Here is a 27,115-nt window from a genome sequence, read left to right as displayed (position 1 = left end):
TGTAATCACATTACCCTGCAGCAGCCGGTAACTATTTCTATAACATTGTCCAGCATCTGTGCTTGCTGAGGCTGGGTCCACCCAGCGGAAACAAAGTGGAAAGATGCTAACTGATGAGGTCGATCAATCCAGGTGTTTGTTCTGTGTCACAACTAACAACCGTCTGATGTTGTTAGTAGTGTGTGTCAAATGACACTTCTTGAACTGATCTATTTAATTATCCTGGGGAGAGAGAAGTGCCTCAGTCCATCAAAAGGATGCTTTTAAAATGAGCTATTTGCGTTTTTGACAAATAATAACATAGTCACAATCGATCACTTTCTCACATACAACCAGTTCTTATCCTATGAAAGGGTCCCAGCATTGATGACTTTGCCTCTTTTTTTAATTTGTTTGATGTACTAAACAAACTAATTTGTTCATTGCCCTAATCAACTATTAGCTGTCAGTCAAACAGATAATCACTTAGGAATATTCTACTCAATTGTTAATCATTCAAAGACATTAGCTAGAAGAAGGATATTAGTCAACATTATTACATAATGTCAAAACACTTGATCAGGTTTGCAAAATGGAATAGTCAAATCAGTTTGGGGATTTCATATAGACAAAACAATAGATTAAGTGATTTTTCTAGCTTTTTTAGCTTCATGTAAAAAGTTAAAACCCTACCATTTATAAAATGTGTAACCACTTGTCATATCCTATGCCAAGCATTTTATCTACTTAAATCTCATTTATTTCTGATGACAACCTTTCAAAGTGTCATCACCTCCATTTTACAGATGAGAAGACTGAGGCTCAGAGAGATTTAGTCATTTGCACACAATTACATGTCTAGCTTCTAGGGAGTGGTGGAGTGAGATTTACATACAGATCTCTCTCATTTCAAATCCATGCAATTTGCCTCTCCGTATGTAAAACTTCAAATAGCCAAAATGGCCAAGTAAGGTAAGAAAACAAAAACCCTAAAACAAAACAAACAAGCAAAAAAACTTGAGTCCTGGATCATGCAGTTAAGATAACCACAACTCAGTTGATGGACAATTGGCTGATTTCCCCCCCTGGAACCGGTAATGACAAGCCACTCTGTGGCCTGACACCTGAGCACCAGGGGACCTCTTGCCCCCTGTGCGGTCCTGCTCTGAGAACTAGCACTCCAGCTGCCAAACATTACAAATGAGAACAAGTTATCCGTGTTACATTATGCCTGTGGAAAGATCTAATTTCTTAGTCAAATATTATTTTTTGACTATTTTCAGACATAGATTGAATATGTGGTTCCCTCATGGCTATCTCAAAGCACATAGCAAAGACTAATCCTTTGCACTATCCTATATTAATATTTTCTTTCCCTCCTTATAAGGAGATGAGTTATAAATCAGGTGAGATTAGAAAGCAGTCACTCAAGAATGAATATTTTAAGGAATTACCTAGAAAGAACTGAGATTTTTCTTCCCCACATGGTAAATCATACAGAGTAGCAGCCGCCCCAGGTCTCCCAGGACAACATCTTGAGCGCATATGTTATGCTGGGTTCTGTATTGACTAATTCAGAAACTCCAGGGTAAAATAACCAAAGTTCCCAAGTCAAAAATGAAAGTAAAAGGGGAGACTGAAGTGAGGATCACTGTTACAACATTCCAACAACTTCACAAATAGCCATGAGAGTAGCCGGCATTACAGGTTAGCAAATTTACCATTGCAAGCGTCAACCTGCACACTGGTGTCAGGTCGCAAACAAGCCCATCTACCTCTCACTTTACTGATCATTCTTTTCCTCTCCAGAAATATAATCACATTTGACAAAATTAATATTGAGATAATTTTACTAGAGGGCTTATCTAAATATATGCTATATTAAAAATAGTCATGATATAAATATTTCTCACAAGAGCTGCAGCGATGGTGTGAATAAAAAACTCCCTTCGGAGATTTCAGTAAAACCAGATCTCACAAAGGATCTGAAAGAAAACAAAACAAAACAACAAACAGACACACACAAAGACACACACACACAAAACACAGAACAAACCTTATGTTAATTCGGTTTAGCAAAACAGTCATTATTTGACACTATTTCATGAAGTATGATACTGTGCCTTGCCAGCTGAAGTAGGAGGCATGAATCTGCTGCAGGTTTCTCATAATAATGTTCGGGGAGTGGAAGATATCTAAGCATGTTCTGTAGCAGCTATTAAGAATCAAAATTTCTAAATGCAGCAGACTGTTAGCTCTGTCAAACAGCCAGGCGTGCAAGAGGAATCACTCTCCCCATGCCCTTTTACCAATACATACAAAGACCCAAATACATCGGCTGGAATTTTTAAATCGTAAATTAGATATCAAAATGCTTACGGGCCTTACAATGAGATAACGTCAGGAGGAACGGTGCGTGGAATGGATCTGGCATTCTCACATAAGGCATTATCTTTGGTACAAGTACACACGGCAGGGCATTTTGGCTTTGCTGGTTTCTTCCCCTCAGTCAGCAGAAGCGCAGATAAGAGACATAGGCAATAAGCAATTCTTTTCAGGGGGATGCAGGCATTTCCCATCCTTTGGCTTCTCTCTGATTCCATGCAGTCGAAAAAATATCCCCAAACATGAACAGGGCTTCTGGAATTCAGATGGTGATTGTCTTGCTCTAAGATCAGGTCACATAAGAGTCCACCCTTTTCCTTTGCCTCTGTCTCTCTGCTTTTCAAAACAGGGACCTGCAGCTGATTCGTGAGCCGCTCCTGGCTCCAGCGAGGCACTGCTGGGGAAGAGACCTGTGAGGTGCTGCGAGATGGGAGGGACCCAACGGCTGGAGGAGAGAGCAGACTTGCATCACCACGAAAACACAGAGCACAGACCAGCCTTCGAAGGCAAAGCGAAGTGATGTAACAGAGAATAAACAGCTTTCTGCTTGCACCGGGAGGCCCTTTAATTGTTACCAAAAATAGGACGGCATTATGTCTTATTAGTGGGTGGGTGGGCGGGTGGGTGGGAGCAGTCATCTTGCCTGGGATCTCAGCAATCTCGGAAACCTCTGGGAATTTGCTTTTCCGTGTGGCAAACAACCTAGTAAGAAAAACCAGCTTCGGAGCCAGCCCTGGCTGGAAAAATGAAGTGAAATGAAACTCTCCCTCTGCAACCTTTGGCTAAAATCCTTGGTATTTCTTGCTGAGTCCACCTGAGTGATGCCGTCGCTGAAAGACAAACAACACATGGAGAATGTGACTTTCAGGGAATGAATGTGAGTAAATACTTTTCTGACACTTCACTGTCATAAATTATTGATTTTCATATCCACCCTCCCCCATGTGTGAGCCGTTCCCTTCTCCCGTGTGAAGGAGGGAGACGGAAGCACTGACTGCCTCTGTGTCTTAACACCCCCTCCTCATCTCACACTCCCCCTTCTTCAGCACTAGAACCAGAAGCCTGGAAGGAAGTCCCTGCCAGCAGGAGGCAGCCGACTTGGGCTTCCAGGGCTCTGGAAAAGGTCTGGCTGAGCCTGGGAGGCTGAGACAGGGGTGGGAAAAATGCCAGCCTACGAGCCACAGACCAGGCTTTTGAGGGTCTGATTCTGCTGTGAACTAGCTGATGGTGTCTCTGGATCTGTACAATGGGTGTGACAGTACAGATGTTCCATATATATTACAAACATTAAATCCAAATTATAGGATGCCACTGTCCCACGTGATGGGAAAGAGGATGCACTCTTGGAGAAGGAAATTCATTTAAACAAGAGCCCAGGCTCTGGGGCAGAGAGGTATTATCTATGTGCCTGGGGAGGCACTTAGGGTAAGGAATAGATGCTTGGGCCTCTTTCCACGTGGTGGGCAACCATCCCTTAAGCTGGCATAGCTGGCCAGGGATGTCGGTCCACCATCCTTTTTCTCTCAGCTTTTCAGACTGAAAGGAGTACATGGACTATGTAAGCCAAGGTGCAGTCATGACCTAAACTCACCCTACACAGAGCTTAAGTCACTGACAGTCCACCCTTTCCTTCTCATCGTAGAGAGCACAAACCCCTCATTTACTTCTCGGTAAGCTCTGTGAAGGGAGGGTGGTGGCAGTCATGGTCATTCCCCTATTTGATTGCTGTCTGTTTACCCAGAAGACTGCAGGCTCCACGAAGGGAGAGATTCAGGAGGGAATCCAGTGCCTGGATAGCACGGTGCAGACCACCACGTACAACCAGCGTGCCCTCATGAACAGCCAGAGCACGGAGGCTCCCCATGGTCGAGACATGCTCATCCCAAGAAATTCCAAACGGCTCCTCACGGTTATCATGAAGGAGGTCAGGGTAAATTCCCGAGGCAATGATGGAGCTGACTTGCAAGGTAAGGGGCATGATGGAAAGGGTTGACGGGAGCATCCCAGGTGAGCAGACAGCATCTGCAAAGGCCTGGCTGCCACCCAGAGGACCAAGGGTACCTCTGCAGAGTTCTAGGCAGACGGGATAGAATCTGGTTTGTGTTTCTAAAGGACCTGTAAGTTGCTTTCATTAAACCAGTTTGGAGGTGGGGGTGGGGGGGAGGTGGGGGAATGGTGGTGGTGGTGGAGGAGCACATGTAAATATGGTTTTTTGGTTTTTTTCCTTTCCACAAAACAAGAAAAGAAAGAACCCAGTCCACAAGAAGTAATGATTTTGAAATGCATCTTACTCTTGCTTCCCTGTCCAGGCTCCATGGAGAGGGGGAGTTTATCACAGTGATTTTAGAAACGGTGACCCAGGGGGCAAGCCCCACTTGAAACAGTAAAAGTGTCACTGAAAAGTTGGCTGCAAGTCAGATTTTTGTAAACTGAATCCTGCTTCAAGTGCACAGTGGTAACTTGCTCCGTGGAATAATTATGTGGCAAAAATGGTTATAGAAGATGGTTTTTAGTCAAACAATCACCTACACCTTAAGTTCTCTGACTTGTAAGTGATGCATTTGGTAGTGATAAAGTAAAGACCCTGAGAACTTTCTAGGACCTCAGGGTTCTCAGCTCCAATCCCTGCATAGGGAAACTGAGGTCCTGAGGGGTCACACGGACAATGAGTGGCAGGGCCACCACACTGTGTGGGGTGAACCTCTGGCAGGTATTTAGTTAAACTGATCCCTGTAGGCATGGTTCAGATGGTAAAGAATCTGCCTGCAATGCAGGAGACCCAGGTTTGATCCCCTGGAGAAGGAAATGGGAACCCACTCCAGTATTCTTGCCTGCAGAAGTCCATGGATAGAGGAGCCTGGCGGGCTAAAGTCCATGGGGTCACAAAGAGTCAGACAGGACTGAAAGGCTACACTTTCTTTCTTTTGTGGGGAAACAGGATCCTTCCCTCCCTTCGTTTCACTATCAAATGTATCAAACTATCAAGATGGCTTGATCAGCCCCTGGCTCTGTACTCTGTAGATATGAAAGGGTGAGCAATCTTTCATGTCTGACTTGGTTAAGCTGGGAGGGCAAATGAATGAGGGAAGGAAAGCATTGCCATAACTTCACTTCACAGCTGTATTTATCTGGTGGTTCAGTTTGTCAGTTCAAGTGGAAAAAGGACCATAGCGGGGGGTGAGGGGGCTGTTCTAAGGACAAATGACAATGGGCATTCTGAAAAGACAGTAACTTTTTCTTTTTGTATGGCATTTAAAGCTCAGACTTGAATTCCCCATTCAATTAAAACACCCACCGAGATGAGGCACCAACTGAACTGTGTAATACAGATAACTGGTATTCTTTTAGGGAGGAGGAACCATTCCAGGCGCCAGAATTGGTCTAAGGAGGGAACTAGTGAGAGGAGGGCAGGTTGTTGCAAGAGTGATGTCTTGAGGGGCCTGGGGAGGAGCTCCTACTGCTGACCAAGCTTCCCTGCCCTCCTCCGGGAAGCCTTGGTAGGACACGGAGAGGGGATGGGAAGTGGGAGGGTAGATGCTTCCCTCCCTGAGAGGGGTTTCCTCCAGCTTGGAAGTTTATATAAGTTTTGGCAACCCACCTGTGCATGACGGGGGTGCCTTGGGAGAGGTGCCTAGAAAGGATGAAAGCAGAGCTGGAAGGAGGCCCAGGAAGGTGGGGGAGGCCTGGCCAAGGCCGGCTCCCTGCCCAGTCCCAGCTCTGGAGCAGTAGCTGAGGGATGCCAGGGCTGGCTCTGCACTTGGCCAGCCACGTGACCATGTGCTAGCTATTTCAGCTTTCTAGGCCAGTTTTACTCCCCAGTAAAATGGGGAGTGTATTTAATAGTGCGTATCATATAAAGTTGGTTTTTTAAAAAACATATTTAATTTATTTATTTGGCTGTGCCAGGTGGCCCTTGGGGTCTCTACTTGCAGCAGGCAGGGTCTACTGCCCTGACCAGTGATGGAACCCAGGTCCCCTGCACTGGGAGCATAGAGCCACTAGACCACCAGGGAAGTCCCACACGTAAAGCTGTGGAGTGAATGAGAGACAATAATGTATTTAAAGTGCTCAGCATGGGGTCTGATATATGGGGATGATCTGTCATCGCCATCATCACTGTCATTGTTGCAGTGGGACTTGAATTCTGAACCTGTGACTTCCAATATGTGGGAAGTCAAGCTCTCAAATGCAAATGAGTTTATCTTAAGTATATGTTCACTCTAGGAAGCAGGCACTTTCCAGCAGGATGACAGACTGTGGTCTTGCCAAGAGCCTCTACACGTGAAGGAACCAAAAAGCCTCCTCGGGAAGAAAGAATTCCCTTCCAGTTTGGGAGCACCAAGCTTGGTCCAAGGGTAAGAGCCAGGGCTGGACAAAAAGAAGGTGGTTATGAATGAACGTTGGATGGAGGTTTTTTTTTTCTTTAACCCATTGCCCTTGAACATGTGTAATTTTGAGGGTGCAAGAAGAATCTGGGCTTCCCAGGCGGAGCAGTGGTAAAGAATTCACCTGCCAGTGTAGGAGGCACAAGAGATGTGTGTTCGATCCTTGGGTCAGGAATATCCCCTGGAGTAGGAAATAGCAACCCACTCTAGTATTCTTGCCTGGAAAATTCCATGGACAGAGATGCCTGGCAGGCTACAGTCCATGGGGTCGCAAAGAGTCAGACATGACTGAGCGACTGAGCATACATGTACAAGAAGAATCTACTCTGGGATCCCTGTAACAGACAGTGTTTTCTCTAGTTTGGTGGGTATCATGGCATTGCTTATGGGCGGTATGAGACTAAACACCGTGTTCTGGCACCCAGAGCTGCTATAGAGAAATGAGACCAACCGTGTCCCCATCCAGGCCCGTGGCTCAGACATCACCCAAATCATTGGATTTTCCACCAGGAGCAACTCATGCTTAGCGTCCCACAGTACTGAGAGGCCCACAGACATAGGAAGTGGCAAATGATCCCAGCAGGGAGCCTAAGCAAAAGAAAGGAAAATGAAGATGTCCGAGAGCGCATGTGCAATGTTCCCTGGCATCCTCAGAAACTGGAAAGGGTCTTTGAGGAGGGGCTGGCAATTCTGAGAGAGCTGATGAAAGCAGAGAGAGCGAGAACAGCCTGTGCCGTAGTTCTGATCCCAGTTTTCCCCTCAGGCTGGTGTGACCTAGGAAACACACATTGTGCAAGTAAACAAATCATTATTATGAGCCTTAAAAGATCCAGCTTGGCCCTGCCTCCTTTTACACTCAGACTTGCAAACTGGTGTCAGTTTAAGCGGCTTTCTCAATAGAGCAGGGTTTTTGAAGCGGCAAGTCAGCTGCATTCGTGGGTTGCAAAATCAGTCTAGTAGGTGAAAACAGAATTTTAAAGAATAAAATAGTTTTGAATCTAAAATTGGACTTTATTACACCTATAAGCGTAGCTGTTGGGATTTCTCTGGTGGTCCAGTGGGCTAAGAGTCTGTGCTCCCGATGCAGGGGGCCTGGGTTCGATCCCTAGTTAGGGAACTAGATCCCACATTCCGCAACTAAGACCTGGCGCAAGTCAATTTAAAAAAAAAAGAGTAGCTATTACCTTGTGAAGTTTTAGTTTCCATTCTTTGGGTATGTATATGTGTGCATGCATGCGTGTGTGTGTACAAGGCTGTAATGTAAAAGATATTTCTTACAGTTGGTTTATGACCTCCCTCTCTAAAAAAAAAAGAAGAGAGAAAAAGAAAATACCACCCTACAGGATGTTAAAGATCTTCACCCATCCCAAGAATCTGAAATGGCAGAGAAAGGTTGATCTCAATTCTAGTCAATTTCATTTACCGATTGAGGGCAGCAGTCAGGCCTATTGCAACATCATCTCTGTTATTTACTAGCTGTGTGACCTTGGGCAAGTTGCTTAACTTCTCTGTGCCTCATTTTCCACACTGGTAAAATGGAGGTAAGACTTTTTTTTTTGCAGTAAATTTGTGTTGCTAATCTATTTTGATTTATTTTTTGGCCATGCCACAAGGCCTGTGGGATTTATTTCCTCTGCGTGCATGTGTGCTAAGCCACTTCAGTTGTGTCCAACTCTTTTCGACTCCGTGGACTGTAGCCCACCAGGCTCCTCTCTCCAGGCTCCTCCTTGTCCTGGGATTCTCCAGGCAAGAATACTGGAGTGGGTTTCCGTGCCCGCCTCCAGAGGATCTTCCCAACCCAGGGATCGAACCGGCTTCTCTTACACCTCCTGCGTTGGCAGGCAAGTTCTTTACCACTAGCAGTGGTTAGGAGTGGCAACAGAATCTAACCCAGGCATTCTGACTCTGATGCCCAAGGTACTGGTCACTACTGGACACTGCTCTCTAAAGGACATGTGGGTTACTGGATGTTGCTTTGGCGACTCCTAGTGCCTCACTGGTGGCGCCAGTGGTAAAGAACCTGCCTGCCCATGCAGGAGACATAAGAGACACGGATTCGATCCCTGGGTCAGGAAGATCACCTGGAGAAAGGCATGGAAACCCACTCCAGTATTCTTGCCTGGAGAATCCCATGGACAGAGGAGCTTGGTGGGCTACAGTCCATGGGGTCGCAAAGAGTCGGACATGACTGAAGGGACTAAGCGCTCAAGCCTACAGCTGCCTCACTGACTAGGCAGTGCTATTGAACTACAGTTCCCAGCATGCAACAGGCCTACCTTCTTAACCCCTTCCTCACTAAAAGTTACTCACAGTCTTGGGTAAGAAGTTTTTTAATGGCATATATGATGAAATCCGGTTTCCCTAAATCATGATTATGCAATGGAAGCATGAATGCAGATATCAGTGGGAGCTGATAGAGGAGAAGGTAAGATTCTAGGTTAAAATATCCTCTGCAGTTTTTAGTGTTTGAAGGAAAACATTGGAGATTATCATGGGAAGGGCTGTTTTTAATTTAGAAATGTGTACTGGGAAAATGGCAATAAGGGTGTTTAAAGCACCCATTCTCAAACTCGGCTGCACTTCAGAATCACCTAGAGAATTAAAAAAGATACTTAATACTCAGGTTACATTTCTAGAGGTTCTGATATGATTAGTCTAAAGTGTAACCTGGACCTCGAGACTTTAAAAATCGCATTAAATTCTAAAGTACAGCAAATATTTCCCTTGTATTTGAAGGGAAATATTCAGATTTGGTCATAAAGATGAATCAAATTGTGACTAGCTCAAGGAGGCTTTAAGAAAAAAGAGGGAGACAGACTAGACTCTAAAAGCAGTGGTTCTCAGCCCTGGCTATACATTAGGATCACTTAGGAAATGTTTTTTTGTTGTTGTTGTTTTTTTTAATACAGATATCTAACCCCAGACTAATTGAATTAAAATCTCTGGGGATTTATTGTAGTGCTGAAGCAGCCCCAGAACAGTGGTTCTCAAAGTGTGTTCTCAGATCAGCAGCATCAGCATCACCCAGAAACTGGTTAGAGATACAAATTCTTGGGTTTCTGGGGTGGGGCCCAGCAATCTGTGTTTTCACAAGGCTTCTGGGTGATTCTGATACACTTTCAAGTTTTGAGAACCCCTGCTTTGGGTAAACTCCAGGCTGGAACCTGGTTTGACATGCTCGCCAGCAAGTCTAGCAAAGTGTTAGAATGTGCTTTTTCAGCCTGTTAGTGGCGCTCATGAACTACACCTCCCAGGGTCCATGCTCTGTGCCCCCTCCCCTGGAAGCCAGGCTGGTTCTCCTTAACCAACAAAATGTGGCAGAAGTGATACTGTTCCAGTGCCAGGCCAGAGTTCTAAGAAGACACAACAGCTCCTGCTTTGGCGGGTTTAAGAACCCCGAGGTGCAATGTAAGATGTCGGGCTCCTTGTGAAAAGGCCATATAGAGAGTTAGAAATTCTGAGTCCGTAAAGAGAGATCCTGTCACCTTAGCCTCCGGGCTGAGTTCAGCCCCAAATGGATCCACCAGGTGAATGCAGCCACAGAGTGAGTAACCATTGGCAAGACCAGAAGAAGAAACTTCCAACTGAACCCAGACCAGATTGAAGAGCTGTGAGCAAATAAAATGATTGCTGTTTGAAGCCAGTAAGTTTGGGGTGGTTGGTTAATGCAGCAACAGACAAAAAAAAAACAAAAAACAAAAAAAACACTGCTCAGTAAATAGTCACTGAGCTAATGTGTGAAAGTGCTATAGGAACGTGGAGCTGGAACATAGCTCTCCTTTATCAAAGGAGGAGAAACAGGAGCTGGAGAGAAAGAAGGAATATACTATCCAGCTGAGGAAGAGGGTGGCTAAGAAGGGAATTTTGACCAGAAGCCAGTAATGCTGTCCTCGTGCCCAGACAGCAAACGTTCACAATGCCCAGCCAAGACAGAAACTGTATTTTATGGAAGTATAGTTAATTTACAATATTGTGTTAGTTTCAGGTATAAAACAAAGTGATTCAGTTACCACGTATATAAATAAATATATATATATATATATTCCTTTTCAGATTCTTTGCCATTATATGTTACCATAAGACATTGAATAGAGTTCCCTCTGCTCTACAGAAGGACCTTGTCGTTTATCCATCCTATATGTAATGGTTTGGATCTGCTAATCCTAAACTCCCAATCCATCCATTTCCCCCAAGCCCCTTCCCCACTGGCAACCACGAATCTGTTCTCTAGGTCTATAAGTATGTTTCTCTTTCATAAATTCATTTATGCCATACTTTAGACTCCATATGTAAGTGATATCAAATGGTATTTGCTTTTCTCTTCCTGAATTACTTCACTTAGTACGATAATCTCTAGGTCCATCCATGTTGCTATAAATGGCATAATTTCATCCATTCTCTTATGACTGAGTAATATTCCATCGTATGTATGAACCACATCTCCTTTATCCATTTCTCTGTCGGTGGACATTTAGGTTGTTTCCATGTCTTGGCTGCTGTGAATGATGCCACTATGACCACTGGGATGCGTGTATCTTTCCAAATTACAGTTTTCTCTGGATATATGCTCAGGAGAGGGATTGCAGGATCATATGGCAACTCTATTTTTAATTTTTTGAGGAACCTTTGTAGTGCCACACCAATTTACCTTCCCACCAACAATGTGAGAGGTTTCCCAAAGGTGTTAACTCTAGCTGCCACATATTGAATACTGATTATGTGCCAGGCATATAGATAAAGCATTTCCCCTATATTAGTGTTCACTAACAATATTATGTATTTATAATATATATTGTACATATAATATACATTACATAATATATAAATAACAATATTGTATTATATAATTATGTATTTGAATAATATATTGCTTCTTCTCAACAAGTTTGTATGGTAAGTATTATTGTCACCCCATTTTACAGATAAGGAGATGAAAGTCATATAGCTACTATTAATTGGGACTCAACCCATATTTGTCTGATTCCCGAATTTAAGCTTTTAAGCCCACAGTAGGGCCAACCTATTCAGAAAAACTGTGAGTAGCTCAGTTTCGAAAGGTGATAACAGAGAAGAGTTACTACCTGCCATTGATTGCAAATAAAATGTGCTGTTTTTAGCACAGGAATGCATCTCCAATTTTAGGATAGAGGTCAATGGAAAAATAGACTGCATATTACAGCTAAATATAGATGTGATGGTAGATCACATCTATTTGGTAAAACAAAGGAAACTAGTAGTTAATCTTAGGCCCAGCCATCTGTAATGAAGAGTAGGTAGACACTTAGGCATTCTGAGAAACTTAGCCGCAACTTCTCAATCCCAGAAGTGCGCTACTTAAGCAGAGTTAAGAAAAGACAGGCCAGATGCAAGCCAGAGCAGGAGAGCTTTTCTGGCCTGAAGCTCTTCAAGACTACAGAAAGGTTTTCTTTTACCACTTCTTTTAAAATTGTTCTGACTGACTGTGTGGATCACAATAAACTGTGGGAAATTCTGAAAGAGATGGGAATACCAGACCACCTGACCTGCCTCTTGAGAAATCTGTATGCAGGTCAGGAAACAACAGTTAGAACTGGACATGGAACAACAGACTGGTTCCAAATAGGAAAAGGAGTATGTCAAGGCTGTATATTGTCACCCTGCTTATTTAACTTTTATGCAGAGTACATCATGAGAAACGCTGGACTGGAAGAAACACAAGCTGGAATCAAGATTGCTGGGAGAAATATCAATAACCTCAGATATGCAGATGACACCACCCTTATGGCAGAAGGTGAAGAGAAACTAAAGAGCCTCTTGATGAAAGTGAAAGTGGAGAGTGAAAAAGTTGGCTTAAAGCTCAACATTCAGAAAACAAAAATCATGGCATTTGGTCCCATCACTTCATGGCAAATAGATGGGGAAACAGTGGAAACAGTGTCAGACTTTATTTTTGGGGGCTCCAAGATCACTGCAGATGGTGACTGCAGCCATGAAATTAAAAGACGCTTACTCTTTGGAAGGAAAGTTATGACCAACCTAGATAGCATATTCAAAAGCAGAGACATTACTTTGCCAACAAGGGTCCGTCTAGTCAAGCCTATGGTTTTTCCTGTGGTCATGTATGGATGTGAGAGTTGGACTGTGAAGAAAGCTGAGCACCGAAGAATTGATGCTTTTGAAGTGGGGTGTTGGAGAAGACTCTTGAGAGTCCCTTGGACTGCAAGGAGATCCAACCAGTCCATTCTGAAGGAGATCAGCCCTGGGATTTCTTTGGAGGGAATGATGCTAAAGCTGAAATTCCGGTACTTTGGCCACCTCATGCAAAGAGTTGACTCATTGGAAAAGACTCTGCTGCTGGGAGGGATTGGGGGCAGGAGGAGAAGGGGACGACCGAGGATGAAATGGCTAGATGGCGTCACTGACTTGATGGACGTGAGTCTGAGTGAACTCCGGGAGTTGGTGTTGGACAGGGAGGCCTGGCGTGCTGCGATTCACGGGGTCGCAAAGAGTCAGACACGACTGAGTGACTGAACTGACTGACATAAGCTTCAGTTTCTTGTGTAGGAAGCATCTCACTTCCTTTATCAATTCAAGATGCCAACGTTTCCTTGGTGTATCAGAGCCAAGTACAAGGGAGGGAAAGTCAGTGGGCTCCTAGGGGGCTTGGAGTTATTTATCTGCCCACTTTTGATTTCTCTTCATTCCTTAGTTAAACTTATACTTGTGAATACACCACTGTGCACCAAGCAGTGGGGAAGACAAGGTAACACAAGACAAAGTCTCCGTCTTCAGAGAGTTCTGTAAACCCACGAGCTAGAAGCAAATGGAATGAATACTTGGATTACAGGATTGCAGACAGGAACTTCCCTGATGGTCCACTGACTAAGGAACTTCCCAGGTGGCACTAGTGATAAAGAATCCGCCTGCCGTTGCAGGAGACATAAGAGACCCAGGTTCAATCTCTGGGTCAGGAAGATCCCCTGGAGTGGGACATGGCAACCCACTCCAGTATTCTTGCCTGGAGAATCCCGTGGACAGAGGAGCTTGAAGAGCTACAGTCCACGGGGTTGAGAAGAGTCAGCCACAGCTGAGTGACTTACTAAGACTCTGTGCTCCCAAGGCAGGGCTCCTGGATTGGATCCCTGGTCAGGGAACTCGATCCCACATGCTGCAACAAAGATTCTGCAAGCCACAACTAAAACCTGGCACAGCCAAATAAATATTTTTTAAAAATTTTTAAAAGATCACAGACAGCCACAGTCCCTTCTTATTCTCTCTCTGTTTATTTGGGAGGCTGCCATAGGATTGTGGAATCTGATAGATCTTAGTTCCAATCCCAATATTGCCACTTCTGGCTGTGGGTCTTGGTCAAATCACTTAACTTCTCTGGGTCTCAATTTTTTGTGTGTAAAACGAGATTAATAATGCTGACCTCACAGGCTTTTGTCAAAGGCTGGGTGAAATTCTGTCAATGAAAGCATTTGAGATGAGTATTAGAGGTTGTGATCTTATTTACTGAATTGAATTCTACGCTCCCTCCCCAGCTGGCTCTTGTCTCTGATTCTTCCTCCTCTGTTTTCTTTCCCTTTGTTGTAAGGGTACCCAAAATTTGTTTTAATTAGGTGTGGTAAGAAATGCAGGCACATGGAAGGCGGAGGCAGGCTCAAGATGGAAGGATATATATATATATATATATATATATATATATATATATATATATAAAACTAGGACTGATTCAAGTTGTTGTGCAGCAGAAAACAACACAACTTTGTAAAGCAATTATTCTCCGAGTAAAAGAAAAAGATATTCAGACATGGAAATGACCATCACAAAGGAAGTTGTGATCTCAGTTTCCTGAAGTATAAAACAGGAGGCATGGCACACCATGCAGAGGGGCCGGATGGGGAGGCACTAGGGTCGGTCAGGAGGCAGAGGAAGTGAAGAAATATGTGGACAAGAGCTTTACTGCACTAGTTTGAATAACCTCAGTGGGCTTTGGGGCATCAGAGCTCTCTCTAATAATCTGGTACCTGTCCCTGAGTTGATTAGTGGTCCGGGATGTGAGAGCCCAGCAGAGGAGGTTGTTGGAAATATTGATTCTGCGTTGGTTGGTTTGCATGTGAAAGATTTGTTCACAGGTGAGTCATTTACTATCTCTAGGAATTGGCTATCCCTGGGAGGAGATCTCCAATCTCCTATCTCTCTCCTATCTCCTGCAGTCTCTCCAAAGTCAACAAGGGCCTGGATGTCAAACTATCAGAATAAAGAAAATAAAAAGACATACTTAATATCCCTTTGTAGCCACTCCTCAATAGGAAGCAACTGACTGGGCTCTAAGAGAACTGGGAGCAGCATGGAGACTGCTGGGTAGCCACCCCATTAGGAGTGGGGGTCTGCAAGGAAGAGAGAAGGAGGGTCAGTGAACCCAGTGGAATTTCAGCCCAGGCACTACCTAGTTTACCAAGATTTCAAGCCCATCACAGAGTGAAACCTAAGTCAACAGGATGAAGGCAGCAAAGTATACTGCTCATGAAAACCTCCTTGAAGGCAGGACCCACGATTTATTTTTTTATTCCCTTGGTTGAATAATCATTCAATAGGAAAAGCAGCTAAAATGGCCCTATGAAAGAGAAAAGAGAACTGTGGACTGGTACTTTACTTCTTAAAAAAAACAAAACAAAACTTTATTTTGCTCAATTTCTATTCCCAAAGTTAAGTATACTGAATTTACATATTTTCATAATTGTCTTCAGTTTTTAGTAGAAACAGAATTAGCCGTGGATTGGAGACCATCGCTATGTCCCCAAAGGAAGAGCCCCTTCTGGCTCATGCTGGTGGAAGAAATTGAACCAGCCATGCTTTCTTTCCCTGGTTAAATTTTCAGGGGAGGCAAAAGGGTGTAATTGATGATGAAGGTGATGATGATGATGATGATTAACATTGATGACAACTTAACACATTTATAATGTGCCAGTCACTGTTGTAGGCACTTTTGAACCATTACTCCATTTAATCATAACATACATAGTTTGGCTATTATTGACTCCCAGTTTATCAATGAGTTACCTAAGGCACAGAGGCTAGGCAGCCAACCTCCAAGATTAAGAGGTTAATCTTAGACTCTAAACTGAGGCATTCCATGCTCTTAATCACTCCACAGCACTGTCTCCTTCCTTCAGAGTGGTTTCTGCAAACAAAGATGATCTTATTCACACCATTGCAGGCGAGAGCTGCGTAAATACAGAATCCCAGTGGGGTGATGTGTATTGAGCCTTTGTGCTAGCCTGGGTGTGTAACCGGGATTGATCCTTGGAAGAGCTGTGGCATATGGAAAGTTTGTCTCTGGGGCATGGAAGGAAGAAAAATGGGCTAAGATCTGGTCTGTCATGGGTGAGTTGTGTGTCCTTGGGCACAGCTCTTGACATCTTGTTTTCAAAGGAAGCTGTTGGGCATGATGATCTTTAAGGGTCCCGTCTATGTCAACTGCCTCTGACAGAAATCCTACCGGAGGCTAAATTATTGGAAAGGCAAGGAGAGTGTTGAGTAGGTTCTTGAACATCCAAACATGAGTAGATAATAGCTGTTTGGGTGCCCTGCATGTCTGCTCAGTTGCTCAGTCATGTCCGATTCTTTGTGATCACATGGGCTGTAGCCTACCAGGCTCCTCTGTCCATGGGATTTCCCTGGTAAGAATACTGGAGTGGATTGCCAGGGGAGCTTCCTGACCCAAGGATCAAACCTGCATCTCCTGCATTTCGTGGATTGGCAGGCATATTCTTTACACTGGGCCATCTGGGAAGCCCTATTTGGGTGCCCTGAGGAACCTAGCGCTTAGTTGCCTGCTGATTTATGTTGCACCATATGCCTGCAGCTGGCGAATGGATAATATCAGTCACAGTTATTCATAGATGCTCAGAAAACCTGAAAAGAAGAAAGGAATAAGTATTTAGTGAGAAAAATATTACAGGAGACACTGGGGAGAGCAGGGTAAAGAGGGCAGACTTTTCATTGTTTTGGTCTCAGAATACGACAGTGGATATCGACTAAAGACAGTACTGCCCTCTTAGGAAGTGTTTGGAAATGGAGAAGGGCACTTCTGCTCTCACCCTGGCTGCAGTTGTTGGACTGAAAATGCTAACATCCTGAAACTCTTGGGACCTCCACCACACACACAAGGAAGAATTGTCCAGGCCAGAATGCTTGGAGCGTTCCCACTGAGGAAGAATAAAAGAAGTTCTCAGAGTGGGGAACATAAAAAACTTCTTTGTGCATTTTTCTGAACATTAATCAATAATCCATTAACTCAGGGAAGCTGAATGCTCTTCACACAGAATCCAGAACAAACTGACAGATTTAAGAACTCTGGAGAGGCTGCTTGGCCTCGGACAAGGCATTTCATTTCCTCGGTCCTCAGTTTCTCCATCCTTATAGCACTAACATTCTATAACTTCCTAATTCCTGTCATCAGAAAGGAGAAACACTTTGTAAAAATCAAGGCTTGGAAAGCCTTTGTTTTTCTCATTTTGTGTATGGTAGATACCATACTGCGATTAACCAAAATGCATAGGGCAAAGTTTAAATATGAAATATGCAGATGCATACTTTATTGACGGTACCAACTATAGTTAATAACACTGTGTTGTGCATTTGGAAGGTTCTAAGAGAGTAGATCTTGTAAGTTCTTATCACAGGAAAAACATTTTTGTAACTATGTATAGTGACAAATGTTAACTAGGCTTCTTGTGGTGATCATTTTGCAGTATATACAAATATGGAATCATGTTATACACTTGAAACCAGACAACTTTATGTCAATTATTTCTCAATTTTAAAAAAAGTATACAGAAGCAAATGATCCCAGAAGATTTTTGATAAAGTATGATTTTAACTATGTAGCATGTTCTCTGGAGATATATTTGAATTTTTCAGAACCAAACAACCAAAGTGCATACAAAACCATGGTAGGGCACCCTTCCTACTGGCTTTAAAAAAAAAAGATGTTAGGACATGAAACAAGCCTAATTCTATGTTTCAAGCAAGGTGAATATAATTGGGCCGGAAGGCAGTGAGTCTGAGAAGTGTTGCCCAGAGAGGGCCTTGTTTATTAGAATGTAAAGTTGAAAATATGATTATTCTTCTTCCTTCTTCTTCTACTTTATGCCTGAATTATTCCCCAAATACTTATCAGTAGTTATTTTTTTCTTAAAAGAGACACTCCTTCATTCTTTCAAGGAGACTATTGACTGCTTTTTTTGTTTGTTTTGCTTTATGATTCTGAAATTAAGAGAAAAAGCATGTAACTCAACTGCTCATGCTGGAGACTTAAACTTCATGATGTTGGATTTCAGACTTGCTTGTTTTGTCTTATCCCTTTTGACAGGCTCAGTTTTACTTGGCTTTATGCTCTCATTCTGGAAGAACTAAGAGCTTTACATTGCTGCCTGTGACTTGTGGCCTGTATTATACTCATTTGTTTCAGTAGAAGTGATGACCCAAAAAGGTTGGAATTTGACCCCAGAAAACAAGAAGGGAATGACAGAACTGTTTTGGTTTTTTTTAATTAATTAATTTTTATTGGAGGATAGTTGCTTTACACTGTTATGTTAGTTTCTACTATACAGCAAAATGAATCAGCCACACATACACATATATCCCCTCCATCTGGGGCTTCCTTCCCATTCAAGTCATCACAGTACATTGAATAGAGTTCCTTGTACCATACCTAGGTTCTTATTAGGCATCTATTTCATGTGTGTGTGTTAGTCACTCAGTCATATTGACTCTTTGTGACCCCACTGACTGTAGCCCACCAGGCTCCTCATCCATGGCATTCTCCAGGCAAGAATACTGGAGTGGGTTGCCATGCATTTCTCCAGGGGATCTTCCCAACCCAGGGATTGAACCAGGATCTCCTGCATGGCCCGCAGATTCTTTACCATTTGAGCTACCCAGGAAGCCCTATAGATACTATCATTTTACACATAGTATCAATAGTGTATATGTGTCAATCCCCATCTCCTAATTCTTCCCACCCCTACTTGACCTACTTGAGCCCAGCTTGAGCCACTAGGACTCAAAACTTGCGAAGAAGGCAAAGAGAGGGCAGTCTGTCTTCTCAGTGTCAGAATGAAACACTCTACCAGGACTACCAAGAATTATTGAATGATCTAGGCTGAAGAGTGGACCTTTGCTTGAGTTTCTGTTTACTATTGGCCAAAGGCCACTTTCAACCCACTCCAGTGTTCTTGCCTGGAGAATCCCAAGGACGGGGGAGCCTGGTGGGCTGCCGTCTATGGAGTCGCACAGAGTCGGACACGACTGAAGTGACTTAGCATAGCATAGCAAAGGCCACTTTGAAGTTACATCAGAACCTATAAACTTGTACCCAGTAGAGATATAAATGAATTCTGAAAGGTAGAAATAATAATCCTCAAGTTATGGTTCTATTTCTTGTAGGGCAAGCAATTTTGTGTCTAATCCAACCATCTTATGTCAACAGTCTTTCCTCAATGCTGTGTAATTGCAATTCCTCTAATTCTCTTTGGAATCAGTTTTACTACCCTTCACTAATGAATTTAATAAATCTCCAACATGTGTTCATTCTATGTTTAAGAGTCATATTTTTGACTTATTGAAGAGTATACTTTGACAAGTCCAAAGAATTCTAGTATTTCTAGAATATAAAGATCATACTTTAAGGTATACAAGGCCTTCTTGGATTGTAATTTGCTTTTTTATTTATAGGTTTTATCTGTTTCCATATTAGCAGTTTTAAAGCACAAAGGTTCAAGAAGCACACTAATCTGTTGGTTACAGAGGAATATGATTCCCTCAGTGGGCAGAACAAACCTGAAGCCAAATGTCAGGTTGGTTTTCACCTTTTATTTACTCCTTCTCACCTTCCCACCTTGTCATAACTGACTGATAAAGCCCTTTAATCTGAATTTATTATTCCAGCTCTTTGTTTCAGATGGTAGGAAGTGTCTGATAGATTACAAAGTATGATTGATAGCAAGAGATTCTTCCAAGACCAATTGTTTTGAAATAGGTGATAGAGCTTTAACCTAGTGGATTTTGGACTGTAGTTCTTAGGCTTATCATGGACTTCTCTAAACTCTCCCTCTCCCTGCTTCTTCTCCCCATAAACACCCTTCAGCCAGAACAACTCCATTTATATGCTGAGATTCAGGTAAGGTTTCATTTGAATGATCAATTTCTTAGGAGATGTATTTAATCCAAAGAAATGAAGTATTAATCATGGTGGAGGCAATCATGGTGTTGTGGAAAGAGTCCTGAAGCCAGGACACATGATAAGTCTTTGCTTTGCCCTTTACACCTGTGTAATCTTGTACAGATGATTTCACAGGGTCTTGAGGTCCATATTTATAAACCTACCTTGCAAGAGAATTGTGTGATAAGAGAGATCACATAAAGTGATGTGTGATTGTGAAGGGTTGCTATGAACAGCGTTTCAAGCATTGCCAACATGCAATAGAAATGTTTGGGGATCACAGGAGGAGCCCCTAGAACTCCTCAGCTCATGCTAATTATAATATTAATTATATGGCCACTTAGTCATATGGTTATTGATTTTAACTTTAGTGTATGAACACTTTCTTCTTCATTACCTTAAATTTTCTTTTGCACCCATCTGATTCTCCAGTTTCTAATTGAAATTTGGAAGTTTCGTGAAAACTCGACAGGAGCAGTTTTTATGAAATGTTTACTCCAGTGGAGCAGATTGTGCTGCTCATCCGAGTCAGTTCTCAAACAAATTTAACTCTCAGCCCTGTAGCCTTCATACAGAAAGACAGGGAAGGCAAAAATGGAGCTGTGATGAATGGTGCCAACTGGACAGCCTTGTGCTTCTGACTCATTTCAGAACCATTATCATGTCAATAGAAGCATCCCCTTTATCCCCATATTTTTTTATAAGGGAATGCTATTAGTAGAGCAAGGTCCAGAGAGAAGCAGCCCATTAACACTGCGATCAGGCTTAAAGACAAAAAAAGCAGAAATGGACATCCAGAGATGCCTTGGTCACTGGATAAAAGGGAAAAAGTACCATTGGAAAGATGGAAAGGAAAAGTCTATGTACCTAAAGTAGGACTGATATCACACAGTAATAAATAGCTGTTACTTGCTAAACATTACTGTGTTCCTGACACTGTGCTTATAAATAAATTATCTTGTTTGATCCTCACAATTGCCCTATTAGTCAGGGTAGGCTAACTGCCACAACAAATAATCTCCAAATCTCAGTGACTTAATAAGGTAAAGACAAATTGATTACTCTTGTCCCCATCCTCTCCAGGACCTTGGAGTCCTTTTTTTTTTTTTTTTCTCATTAACCTTTTATTTTTAACTTAGTTTTACAGTAAAGAGACAGAAAAGAAGCAAATCATTAAACAAATACCATAGCTGTCAATCTTAAATTTTAAATGAGGCTCTTGTTAAACAAAGCAGTAACACTACATCCTATAATTGCGTGTTTACTTGTATATACGAGAACTGTGTGCAAAGTACTTTTCAAACTATAAAATAAGACTTTGAAATAGAATGCAAATGATTATCCCTAGGATTTAGTTATCTCCAACTGCTTGTAATGAATCACAACTGCTTACATTCTTACTCTGCATCTTATTTACTTATATACTAAGATACGACAAAAGGAGAAGGGGGCAGCAGAGGATGAGATGGTTAGATAGCATTGCTGACTCAATGGACCTGAATTTGAACAAACTCCAAGAGATAGGGAAGGACAAAGAAGCCTGGTGTGCTGCAGTCCATGGAGTCACAAAAAGTCGGACACAACCTAGCAACTGAACAACAATGACATACTAAGAGAAAAACCACTGTTTTCTGAAACCAGATTGATAGCTAATTTTTTAAAATAATTCCCAATCCACAGGTCTAAATTTTATTTTTACATATAATTTAGTTACAGGCTTCATTTTTTCCCCTAAATAAATAGTGGACAGCTTTTAAAAAGCAAATATTAGCAGATCTCTTTAGACAGACACATTTCAATCAAGATGGGGTGTTTAAAAATCAGTTTATATATGAGAAAAAAAGGAAAGAACAGTCTTCAAGAAAGCAAATTGTGTTCTTTAAAATATGGAATGTTTCCCGGATTTGCATACCACCGTTGTACAGGGCCATGCTAATCTTCTCTGTATCATTCCAGTGTTAGTATATGTGCTGCCGAAGTGAGCACGTGGAGTTCTGTATCCTGCAGCAGGTGAAAAGAGAGGGAGAGAGTGCACAGGGGAGGAGCCCATGGGAAGGTTCTTACAGTCAAGGCCTGGATGTAGAAGGTATCACTTCTGCCCGCATTCCATCAACCGGAGCTCAGTCAGATGGCCCTACCTAACTGCAAGGGAGGCTGGGAAATGTCCACTAGGCATCCAACCAAGAAGGAAAGGAAACAAGCCTTAGTGAACACTAGCCTCTTCTGTAACAATTCATTGCTCCCATTTTACAGATGAACTGAGTTTTTGACAAGTGAAGTAACTTGCCTAATAGCACATAGCAAGTGAGTGGTAGAACCTGGATAAGTTCTTGGTATGATACATTCTTGGTAGATCCCAAGAACATGACTGCTGCTCTGCAAGACCACAGAAGTGGTGGTGATAAATTCTGATTTCTTGCCCCAAGTCTAAAATGTGGTACAAATGGCATCTTTCCAGGGTATCTTTATATCCCAAAGAAAGAATGGCTACTTTTAAAAATGTTGACCCCTCTGTATTTCCCTATGTTCATCAATTTTAGACCCACCCAAAATGGCCTTGCCTTTCTATGACATCCCAGCTCCCTGCTCCTGAATAAATTCCATGGAAATTTCTTAGTTGAATGAAGTTTGCTTCATGAAATGTCCAGCTGAATGATGGTTGCTTGACGCCAAGATTACCCAGTACCTCACTGAGGAGAAGGCTCAGGCTGGTGCTGTGCTAATGGGGAGCAGTGTGAGGGGTAGATGCCTGGGCAGCCCCCTCACTGGGGAATCATCATGTATGTTGGACTCACAGATTTCAGGGCTGGCTGCTGGATTGGTGTCCACCATGAGGAGCCACTAGAGGAAAATGATTACAGAATGGGAAATAATACTTTGAATGGCAGGCTAAGTATGGCATCTTTGTCAAGCCATTCATTGTGACAGAAGGAGACTTCCCTGTGGAGGACTATGGGTTGGATAAGATGTGACATCCAAGGAAGGACACACCCCTGCCCCAGGTTCTGACCATCCATCAGCCCCTCCCTGTGTGTACCCATAACCCTCTTCCCTGACCCCATTTCTATTTTATTCACCTTTCCTTTGCCATTGTTTTTTGAGACCTGTGCATTCAACATGCCAGAAACTTGGGGTCAAAACCCTAGTCTGTCTTTAGTGATACTATTTGTTTTCCTAGTTTGTCCATCTCCACTTCCTCCTCCCCATCCTTGGGGTTCTGTTCAAGTGTTATCTCCTTGAACTCAAACTTGGAGATTTTAGGCTCTTCAGAGAAAATAGACTCAGGAAAGGGTTCTGGAAAAAGTATAAAGCGGATGCTGGTCCTGCTGATCCAATCACCAGGTACTGTGGACATGCCTTAGGGACAAGGTTGCTCTGTGTGTATGAGTGTGTGTAAACTGAAAGCTCTGTACCACACGCATGCTGTAACACCAGAAACACAGGTCTGTTTGATGCAGAGGGGTGGGCATGGACCCAGAGAAAGGCACCATCTCTCAACGCTCCCTAAGCATCTCTTAGGGATATCAGTAACTGTCTGTTTTGCTGTTGTAGCAATATCCAAAATGAACAGATGCTCGCTCTAGACAACTGACCTTTACTCCTTTACATTAATGTGAAGCAGTGCAGACAGCAGAGCCCCTTGGTACACTGACCCGACTTTCTGGTTTCTTCTTCCGTCAGGCAACATTAACTAATTAACAGTTAATAGGTTAAGTACTTTGGACTCTGTTCTCCTGGAGCTCTTGTCCTTATTCCGGTCTCAGAATCTCTCCTTTGTGGGTATCTGGCTTTGTTAGAGGGAATTCAAAAGCAGTTTAACATTTCCCCCTGAACAGAACAGCACAAATCAGTGCAGTTTAACATTTCCCCCTAAACAGAACAGCAGAAATCAGTATAGAAAGAAGGAAATTGCTACTTTGAAACCTACAAATGGAAGGATGGCTGTCTTTGTTTCACATCTATTTTCCACATGTGAGAAGCAGTCAGCTTCACTGATTATGTACTGCTGAGGATGACCTTTCCATTTTTCTGTCTCGGAAACCTGTAATTTAATGTGAAGCATCTATTGGTGGGCTGATAGTACAAAGACTTCTCAGGATAATGTGCTTGATTTTCCCCCTTGAAATCAATTCATGTTTATTAAGTGTCTTTTATGGAAGTAGCATGGAACAAGGTGCTTCACATGCATTATCTCATTTAGTCTCATGTAAGCCTCTCAGTTGCCTCTGATGTAGCGTCATTAGCCAGCGTTTTCAGACAAGATAAAAGGGAACAAGGAAATGTTCGCTCAGGGCTCTGAAAGTGCTAAATCACTTCCAGGGGATGAATACACTTACTGTCTAGTTTCTATTTGATGGATTTCAATAAAGTTTTTTAATATTAATACCTATGTCACATTTGCATAATCCTTTCAACTTTTCAAAGCACTGTCGCCTCGTTCACATGTCATTTGATGCGCATGCTCTCCTGTGCTGATGATGGTAGAGAACTATTAGATGGCATCTTTTTTTTTTTTTTTTAGCCTAAATCTCTGCAGAGCAGCTTGCTTTGGTTGCCATAGCTAAGGTTCAGAATGAAACCAATAGAAATCTTGCTTTCAGAAATCGAATCCACATTTTCATTTACAGGGTCTCCCTGGGAGGGTGTGATCGGTACAGCAATGCACATTGGTCCTCGCCTACCAGAGCCGATTGCCCTGGTTACATATGCCGCCTAGATTTTAGAAATTTAAGTGTCTTTACTACCCTGTCCTTGTTGGGATCTTCCTTCCAGTTTGCCCCAGTTAATGACAGCCAAAAAGAAAGAAAGAAAGAAAAATAAGAAGGAAAAAAGAGGTTTGTGTGCTTGTGCAATGAGGTGCATTTATTCTAAAAAAATCCAGAATGCAGCCTAAATGAAGTAGGGAGGGGGTGCCAGCAGATGAAGCATAAGGCAGGTGCTTACTTTCTTGCTGCATCTGGTGCCAAGTATTTGGCATAATTTTTCCCTCATTTCTAATTATTGGCACTGGTGCTTACTTTACTTTTTAGCTGAAGCATCTGAGAAGAGTCTAGGAATTGCTCTGCCTCTCTTACTTATACAGGCAGTTTTCTGACAAATATTGTAAGTGAACACAATCCTGAGGTGTTTTTGTTTGTTTTGTTTTTGCCTCAAAATAACTCATGGATTATGGAAAGAGAGATTGGGCAAGTTAACATGTTATTTGATTCTGCCCAAATTGCCATGGGTCTAATTTTTAATTTGTTTCCCAAGACTTGACTCAACCTTTCAGACTCACCTGTGATTTAGATTTCAGAATTGTAGGTCTGAGCCCATAGCTTCCTCAGGTGTTTTCTTTTAAAAAGTAGGTTGTTAAATACGCCAGTTGAGGTGGCACATCCCTTTTACTATTGGACTTTTCTTCGTTAGGTGATGAAGGGAAATATTGCAAAAATATTAGATGCAAGTTATTTGATGCCCTGTCATTCTGCAAATGTTTATGAAAGGGCCTCCCTGGAGACTGAGTGGGAAAGAATCCACTTGCCAATGCAAGAGACATGGGTTTGATCCCTGGTCTGGGAAGATCCCACATGCAACTATGACTGTGCTCCACAACTACTGAGCCTGTGCCCTAGAGCCCTGAGCCACAACTGCTGAGCCCACACGCTGCAAGTACGAAGCCTGCATGCCCTAGAGCCCGTGTTCTGCAGTAAATGAAGCCACCTCAATGAGAAGCCCATGCACCGAAACCAGAGTCGCCCCTGCTCGCCACAACTTGAGAAAAGCTCTCGCAGCCACAAAGACCAAGCACAACCAAACCAAATAATAAATTAGAAAAAATGTTTATGAAGAGTGAACACTGGGTCAGAACCTCATGAAGAACAAACCATTGTTGCCCCAAACAATGCCAAGAACCACGAGGCATGCAAAGATAAGGTCTTTTCCTTTCGACAGTTTTGGTCCCTAGGAAAAGTGAGACAAGAACAAGGAGCAACACAATGCAGCTCGGAGGGGAGGAACAGCAATACGATTAAGAAAAGCACGTGGATCTATCACTTCTGATGGCAGATATAGCATAAAGGAAAAAGGTCTTCATTCCCATGCCTTAAGGTAATTTAACTGAGTGGATGTGGTTCGATTACTGTATTTGAGGTGATATTTGATTTCTATGCATTTACCTGACCTTTACCCTTTATCTCCTTCTATTGACTCTAATCTATGTGTGAATACACACACACACACACATATATATATATACATATATAAATAATTGTATATATACATGACTTCCCAAGTGGTGCTAGTAGTCAAGAACCCACCTGCCAATGCAAGAGACATAAGAGACACAATTTCGATCCCTGGGTCGGGAAGATCCCCTGGAGGTGAGCATGGCGACCTACTCCAATAGTCTTGCCTGGAGAATTCCATGGACAGAGGTGCCTGGCAGGCTGCAGTCCAGGTGTCGCAAAGAGTAGATCGCGACTCCAGCCATTTAGTGCACAAAATAGCACTAGATTAAGAGATCACCTGGGGGCTTCCCAGGCGGCACTAGTGATAAAGAACCTGCCTGCCAATGCAGGAGATGCAGGAAACACGGGTTCGATCCCTGGGTCAGGAAGATCCCCTGGAGGAGGGCATGGCAACCTACTCCAGTATTCTTGCCTGGAGAATCCCATGGACAGAGGAGCCTGGTGGGCTACTCCTAGTTAATAGGGTCACAAAGAGTTGGAAATGACTAAAGTGACTTAGCATGCACGCAGACACATGTATTTGTGTGTGTATATATACAGAAAGATATATAGTACAATTTTGAACTGAAATTTTTTAAATTTTTGAAACTTAATTTCAGATTGCATTTCAGAAAGTAGGAATGAAAGAGGAGAGAAGAGTTGTAGTTCAGAGAGGGCATCAGGACACCTGGGTTCCAGTCTTGTTTCCACCTGGCTTACCTGTGTTCCCAGGGGGCTTAGCCTGGGTGACCCCCAAGATCCCTTTCAGTATAAATGGTCTACATGTGATGCCTCCCACCCCGTGCTGATGGGAGCAAAGGATACTGGAGGCCTGAGGGTGTATCAGAGTGCTGGAATTGAGACATTAAGAGTGGTGTTTGGGTGAGACACCTTGGCCTCTCAGCTTCCTATTTAAATGCCACATCATTTGTAGAAAGCTGTTAAAT

At 42.8% G+C, this 27,115-nt stretch overlaps 1 protein-coding gene and 1 non-coding gene across 4 annotated transcripts in view; both read right to left on the bottom strand.

Moving 5' to 3' along the window:
• Positions 1-2,805, bottom strand: part of LGI1 (leucine rich glioma inactivated 1) — a 42,612-nt gene extending 39,807 nt beyond the window's left edge. The window contains exons 1-2 of one of the 3 annotated variants that reach the window (XM_061402833.1): positions 2,368-2,805; positions 1,893-1,964 (exon numbers count right to left, since the gene is read on the bottom strand). In XM_061402833.1, the coding sequence (XP_061258817.1) occupies positions 1,893-1,964; positions 2,368-2,582 (287 nt within the window). In that variant the 5' untranslated portion in view covers positions 2,583-2,805. Of the gene's footprint in view, positions 1-1,892; positions 1,965-2,035; positions 2,147-2,367 lie in introns of those variants that run through there. The other 2 variants (XM_061402831.1, XM_061402832.1) reach the window with 2 other exon arrangements.
• A 19,034-nt stretch (positions 2,806-21,839) lies between these two features.
• On the bottom strand, positions 21,840-21,945 carry LOC133239691 (U6 spliceosomal RNA). The gene has a single exon (XR_009733940.1). It is a non-coding gene; the product is annotated as a U6 spliceosomal RNA (small nuclear RNA).
• Between the last annotated feature and the right edge of the window lie 5,170 nt (positions 21,946-27,115).

The sequence above is a fragment of the Bos javanicus genome, chromosome 26 (genome assembly GCF_032452875.1).
Source record: "Bos javanicus breed banteng chromosome 26, ARS-OSU_banteng_1.0, whole genome shotgun sequence".
Classification (NCBI taxonomy): Eukaryota; Metazoa; Chordata; class Mammalia; order Artiodactyla; family Bovidae; genus Bos; species Bos javanicus.
The sequence above is the reverse complement of the archived record's forward strand: the minus strand, read 5'-3'. Positions and strand labels throughout refer to the sequence as shown.